The sequence below is a fragment of the Berghia stephanieae genome, chromosome 12 (genome assembly GCF_034508935.2).
Source record: "Berghia stephanieae isolate SIO BIC M18660-M18661 chromosome 12, UCSD_Bste_1.3, whole genome shotgun sequence".
In the NCBI taxonomy this organism is placed as follows: Eukaryota; Metazoa; Mollusca; class Gastropoda; order Nudibranchia; family Aeolidiidae; genus Berghia; species Berghia stephanieae.
In genome coordinates, this window is record NC_088371.1 from 24,090,975 (window position 1) to 24,098,474 (window position 7,500).

A 7,500-nucleotide genomic window follows, 5' to 3' on the forward strand; every position below is an offset into this window, starting at 1 on the left:
ATGATATGAGCTTCTTAGCCAAGCGCATACTATCTATAGATAGAACTAAAGATGACGACACTCAGGTCTTTGTTACTGTTTTCTGCCTTCAATGTTCATGAGTAATTCTCACTTAATTGTATTAACCAGACCAAAAATGTTCATGGTTACACATAGTTATATTTCCGTTATATTTCCGGATGGCAAGGTTATGGGCTTCTTAGCCAAGCGCACACTATCTCGAGATAGAACAAAGTTGACGTCACTCAGGTCTTTGTTATTGTTTGTTTTTTGTGTTTTTTTTGGCCATCCATGTTCATGAGTAATTTTCACTTAACTGTGTTCATCATCATCATCATCATTGCCTTTTTCACCCTGGGTCAGGGTATAGATAGTATGCGCTTGGCTAAGAAGCTCACAACATTGCCATCCGGAAGTATAACGGACCAACACCCAAAACTGTATGTATCCTTAAACGTTTATAGTCGGGTTAATACAGTTCCGTGAGCATTACTCATAAACGCGGATGGCAAAAAGCAATAACCTGAGTGACGTCATCTTTGAACTATCTATAGGATACAGACAAACCGTTTCCATCCTTCTCTATCCCGAGCAAACCTTTTTTTATCTCGTTCCATGTCTTATCAATGGGCATGATCTATATTTACTTTCCATGTGCTCGAGGTCATTGGTCACATTGCAAAATGTGCTCAAAGTGACCCACTTAGTGAAAAGTGTTCACAATTTAAGAAATATCCAACGTTACAATTGGTCATTTTGCTCAGCATGACTCATGGGTATGTTTACAACTTTCATAAACAAAGCAGCGTGTTTAGATACATTGAGAAATGTCCAATCGTTGTACAGCTGTTATGTGATTGATGACTGGGTTGGACGAAAACATGGAATATAGATCGCTCCCATTCTCTGTCCTTTCGGCTTTGTCTGTTGTCTGGAGGACCAAGTGACTCAAAAAAGAAAGTCTGGGTGGGGTTCCTTACCTCCCATAGTGGGCAAGGAGGTACATACTGTGTCTTCTATCCCCCGATATCTGTTTTCCAACGTGCATTCTGTCTTTGTCTTGGAATGTGCTTACTTGGTTTTGTCCTGGCCCTGGCCGGAGTCCTGGCTGGGAGGGAAACAGTCGAATGCATAGATATTGTTTTGGGAGATGATTTTTTTTTTCATTGAAAATCATCTCTCTGTTTTATAGTCAGGTTAATACAGTTTAGTGAGAATTACTCATAAACGCGGATGAAAATAAAACAATAACAAAGACCCGATTGACTTCGAACCATTTATTGTTTATAAACAACCAACTATGTTTGTCCGAGCACATTTGGAGGTGTGTCACTAAATCCATATTTTGATTGGTCAAGCATCTACTGGTTAATTACAACACCAGTATCACTATAGAACCATCTATCACATCATTACCATCACCATCACCCATCATCCATCATCACCACCATAAACCATCATCATCATCATCATCATCATCATCATCATCATCATCATCATCATCGTCATCATCATCATCCTCAGCCTCATACTCATCATCATCATCACCATCATTACCATAATAACCATCACCATCACCATCATCCCCATCATCATCATCATCATCATCAATCATCATCATCATCATCATCAATCATCATCATCATCATCAATCATCATCATCAATCATCATCATCATCATCATCATCATCATCATCATCATCATCATCATCATCATCATCGTCATCATCATCATCCTCAGCCTCATACTCATCATCATCATCACCATCATTACCATAATAACCATCACCATCACCATCATCCCCATCATCATCATCATCATCATCATCATCATCATCATCATCATCAATCATCATCATCATCAATCATCATCATCATCAATCATCATCATCAATCATCATCATCATCATCATCATCATCATCATCATCATCATCATCATCATTATCATCATCCTCCACACTGTCGCTCCCACTTACCCCCACCCCCCACCCCCACCCCCATCCCTGTTCCTGTCATTCCACAGGTGGTGTTGACCCATTCCTGGCTGAATGTAAATTCATTGCGAGTCCACCCCAAGGAAAAACGATCATTCACCACGAAGGAGAGCATAGCGTAAGATGGCCTTTCTGGGGAGTGAATGGAGCAATACGCATTGAAAAGCTCCACTTATTACATTTTTAGTCTCATCCCGATTGGGGTCCCTGACCTACCATAGTGCTTCCTCTTTTCCGCTTTTATGAGGATTTCCTCATTTTTAATGATCCGTGAAAAATCCGCACTTGTCAAAAACCAAGAGAAATATCCGCGGAAAATTTCAAGAAATTTTTTTTTATTGGAGTGCTTAACAAAAATCATAATTTTGATGCCAAAGTGGCTCCAAATGGCTCTAATTGCATGTCAATTTTTAAAATTTTCCGGGGGAGCATGCCCCCGGACCCCCCTTCGGCAGGCTTCTAAAAAAAATCCTCCTTTTTGACAATTTCTTTGAGGAAGCACTGCTACCATAGTGGGCAGGAAGTTTACATAATATAACATGTTTCGTGTATACTTGAAGAAGGCCAAAAGCCGAAACGTGGTTTGCTTTGTGTTGTTCCCTTATATATATATATATATATATATATATATATATATATATATATATATATATATATATATATATATATAAGGGAACAACACAAAGCAAACGACATATATATAATATATATATATATATATATATAATATATATATATATATATATATAATAAGGGAACAACACAAAGCAAACGACGTTTCGGCTTTTGGCCTTCTTCAAGTATACACGAAACATGTTATATCATATGAGTATATATGAGTAAATGTGACTCATTGATATATATATATATATATATATATATATATATATATATATATATATATCAATGAGTCACATTTACTCATTTATATTTATTTCCATCAGAGGCACTTACTGTGTCTTCTCTGTTTTCCAACATGCTTTTTGTCTTTGTCTTGGAATGAGATTACTTGGTTTTGTCCTGGTCCTGGCAAGATACATTTGCCTGGAAGATGATACTTTTTGTCTTGTTAATCACCTCTCTGTTATGCACTGTATTATTTTAGTGATTATATATGAGATGTAAACATTTGAGTGTGTTCTGAGGGCCTATGTGTGTCTGGATGAGACATTTAGTGATCTCAAACTAAGTACACTGATAATGTGTTCTTGAAATCTAAATCTGTTCCATATATTTGAAATAATAGACAGGTAGATAACCACGCCTCTCAGACAATCGTCATAATGTAAACAATGGCAGTGATTGGTAGACACAGCAAACTACACATGTTTTACTATCGATGGTTTGTGCTTAAGTAAAATACCCACTGTTCTACCGCTTGATCAATAGAACCAACACAGAAAATTATGTGTAAACCTAAACGTTTATAATCTGATCAAGAAAATTGTGTGAAAACTAGTCACCCATTTGGCGGTATAAAAACAATAACAATGATCAGAGAGGGGTCGATTCCATTCACGTTACTGTTTATAAATAACCAACTATGTTTGTCCGAGCACGTGTGAGGGTGTGTCACAAATTTCAAAAATCTACTGGTTAATTGTAATTCCTCTTTATCTTGCTTATTCTTGGTTGCTTTAACTGTAATTCGAGAACTTTTTACTAATCCATTTTCTTCCTTTTTACTGACGCTGATATGACCTAAATGTGTGCAAGCGCCAAAACCCTTAAAAACAACAAAAACAATAGTTATATCTCCGTGGAAATTTTCCTTACAGAATACAATTTACAAGTTAGGATTTATTCCCTATTTATTGTGCACCTATTTTGTCCAGTGATATGACACGCCTTCGGACTGGAAGGTCCGGGGTTCGAATCCCGCTCATAGGCGCATAGTTGAGTTCTTCTTCTTCTTCTTCTTCTTCTTCTTCTTCTTCTTCTTCTTCTTCTTCTTCTTCTTCTTCTTCTTCTTCTTCTTCTTCTTCTTCTTCTCTTTTCTTCTTCTTCTCTTCTTCTTCTTCTTCTTCTTCTTCTTCTTCTTCTTCTTCTTCTTCTTCTTCTTCTTCTTCTTCTTCTTCTTCTTCTTCTTCTTCTTCTCTTCTTCTTCTTTCTTCTTCTTCTTCTTCTTCTTCTTCTTCTTTCTTCTTCTTCTTCTTCTTCTCTTCTTCTTCTTCTTCCTTTCTTCTTCTTCTTCTTTCTTCTTCTTCTTCCTTCTTCTTCTTCTTCTTCTTCTTCTTCTTCCTTCTCTTCTTCTTCTTCTTCTTCTTCTTCTCTTCTTCTTCTTCTTCTTCTTCTTCTTCTTCTTCTTCTTCTTTCTTCTTCTTCTTCTTCTTCTTCTTCTTCTTCTTCTTCTTCTTCTTCTTCTTCTTCTTCTTCTTCTTCTTCTCTTCTTCTTTCTTCTTCTTCTTCTTCTTCTTCTCTTCTTCTTCTTCTTCTTCTCTTCTTCTTCTTCTTCTTCTTCTTCTTCTTTCTCTTCTTCTTCTTCTTCTTTCTTCTTCTTCTTCTTCTTCTTCTTCTTCTTCTTCTCTTTCTTCTTCTTCTCTTCTTCTTCTTCTTCTTCTTCTTCTTCTTCTTCTTCTTCTTCTTCTTTCTTCTTCTTCTCTTCTTCTTTTTCTTCTTCTTCTTCTTCTTCTTCTTCTTCTTCTTCTTCTTCTTCTTCTTCTTCTTCTTCTTCCTTCTTCTTCTTCTTCTTCTTCTTCTTCTTCTTCTTCTTCTTCTTCTCTTCTTCTTCTTCTTCTTCTTCTTCTTCTTCTTCTTCTTCTTTCTTCTTCTTCTTCTTTTCTTCTTCTTCTTCTCTTCTTCTTCTTCTTCTTCTTCTTCTTCTTCTTCTTCTTCTTCTTCTTCTTTCTTCTTCTTCTTCTTCTCTTCTTCTTCTTCTTCTTCTTCTTCCTTCTTCTTCTTCTTCTTCTTTCTTCTTCTTCTTCTTCTTCTTCTTCTTCTTTCTTCTTCTTCTTCTTCTTCTTCTTCTTCTTCTTTCTTCTTCTCTTCTCTTCTTTTCTTCTTCTTCTTCTCTCTTCCTCTTCTCTCTTCTCTCTTCTCTCTTCCTCTTCCTCTTCCTCTTCCTCTTCCTCTTCCTCTTCCTCTTCCTCTTCCTCTTCTTCTTCCTCTTTCTCCACCTTCTATTCATCACCACCAATAGTGTCATCGTGATTAATAGTATTATTATCATTATTATCATTATTCCCATCATCATCATCATCATCATCATCATCATCATCATTATCATCATTATCATCTAACAGATACTTTTATCAGGTCAATTAGACTTGAAATACCTGGACGTGAATCCAGACCAAATAGACGCCCTCAAGGACAGGTCAACCTACTGTAGCCAAGAGGTCAAGATTAACTGTAATAGATTACTACTGAAAGAACCGGACGGTAAGGGTACACTACCGTACACAACACAGCACCTTTTTATTCATTTTTGTCCTGAAAACGTTTACTACACATACCGCTGTAGATTACACATGTCGATATATATTACACATATCGATATAGATTATAGATACCGATATATATTACACATATCGATATAGAAAACACATGTCGATATAGATTACACATGTCAATATATATTACACATATCGATATAGAATACACATGTCGATATAGATTACACATGTCAATATATATTACACATGTAAATATAGATTACACATGTCGATGTATATTACACATAACGATATATATTATACATCTCAATATAGATTACACCTGTCGATGTATATTACACATATCGATATAGATTACAAATGTCGATATAGGTTACACATAGTCCTGAGGGTACAGCAAGAAAGATAAGGAAACGAAATTGTTTACTTAGAAAACTGGCAGGAACAACATGGGGAGCATCGCAAACTCTTCTCAGAACATCAACCCTGGCCCTTTGCTACAATGTGGCAGAATATCGGCTCCTCTTTGGACGAGAAGTGCCCATACAAACCTTGTTGATGTGAAACTAAGAGACTCGATGCGAATAGTAACTGAATGCCTTAAATCAACCCCAACACAATGGCTGCCAGTCATGAGCGCTATAGCACCACCCCACTTGAGGAGAGAGGATGCAACACAGAAATGGATATCCAGAGCTGAAGAAGATAGTGGAACTCCTCTGCAAACCATATACAAAACTGCGCCCCCAACATCAAGACTAAACTCTCGTTCACCTTTCTACCTATCAAAGAAAGAAAACCACAACACGCAAGAAGCCCGGTGCGAGGAAAAGAAATAAACCAACAGGAGGGGGACTAATTGAAGATCCCTGTAAAAGTCTCCCAGGTCTACAGGATCAACCAAGAAAATACTGGGTAGCTGCAAATAGACTACGGTCAAAACATACAAGAACAGCTGCCAACATGCACAAATGGGGGCTCCAAGAAAAACCAACATGCCCAAAGTGCAACCAAGCACCACAAGATGCAAACCACCTCGTACTAGATTGCCCAGAGACAAAACTTGAAGGGGGATTTGAAACCATCAACAAATGTGATGATGACTCCCGAACCTGGATTGATACCTTGAACATAGAAGTGTAGCCGAACGATACTACTACTACTACACATATCGATATAGATTACACATCTTAATATAGATTACACATGTCAATATATGTTACACATAACGATATAGATTAAAATGACTTTGAAATATGTAAAACTGTCTGAAACCAAAGGATTCTGAGATTTAAGACTTTTGACAAGTTCAGAGTTCAAGTTCAAAGTTTATTATAGACAATTCGACAATTGAGTTATATTTAACTTCTTGTCTTAACCTACTGATGGTCGGCAGTTCAAACCTCTGAAGTCCCGATTTTCAGGATCGGCGGACCAAACTATGTCTCCATACGAGCTTTGCGCACCGTGTTTTATTTAATTGATGTCATCAGAGGTCTGATCCGCCCAAAATTGAATAAAACATTGGGGTGTAAAGATCGTATGTAGACTTCAGAGGTTTGATCCGCCGATCGTGAAAATCTGGACCGACCATGGTTATGACGTTTGGTGTGTTTTGTCAACTCGTACTTGACGATTCCACGACTTTGGTGATCTGACCTTAAGGTCCCGCGTTTCACTCTCGATTACTCTCTCTCTCTCTCTCTCTCTCTCTCTCTCTCTCTCTCTCTCTCTCTCTCTCTCTCTCTCTTTCTCTTTCTCTTTCTCTCTCTCTCTCTCTCTATCTATCTCTCTCTCTCTATCTATCTATCTATCTATCTATCTATCTATCTATCTCTCTATCTATCTATCTCTCTCACTCTATCTCTCTCTCTATCTCTCTCTTTCTCTCTCTATCTCTCTCTATCTATCTCTCTCTATCTCTCTCTATCTCTCTCTATCTCTCTCTTTCTCTCTCTCTCTATCTATCTATCTCTCCCTCTCTCTATCTCTCTCTCTCTCTATCTCTCTCTTTCTCTTTCTCTATCTCTCTCTATCTCTCTCTCTCTATCTATCCCTCTCTCTCTCTCTTTCTCTCTCTCTCTCTATCTATCTCTCTCTCTTTCTCTAT

The 7,500-nt window shown here is 37.3% G+C and overlaps 1 protein-coding gene across 1 annotated transcript in view; it reads left to right on the forward strand.

The window, feature by feature from the left end:
- Nucleotides 1–7,500, forward strand: part of LOC144958166 (uncharacterized) — a gene marked incomplete in the record, with an annotated part of 170,196 nt that overhangs the window by 74,757 nt on the left and 87,939 nt on the right. Inside the window, 2 exon segments of the mRNA XM_078889934.1 lie at nucleotides 2,025–2,113; nucleotides 5,238–5,376. Coding sequence (XP_078746060.1) covers nucleotides 2,025–2,113; nucleotides 5,238–5,376 — 228 coding nt within the window.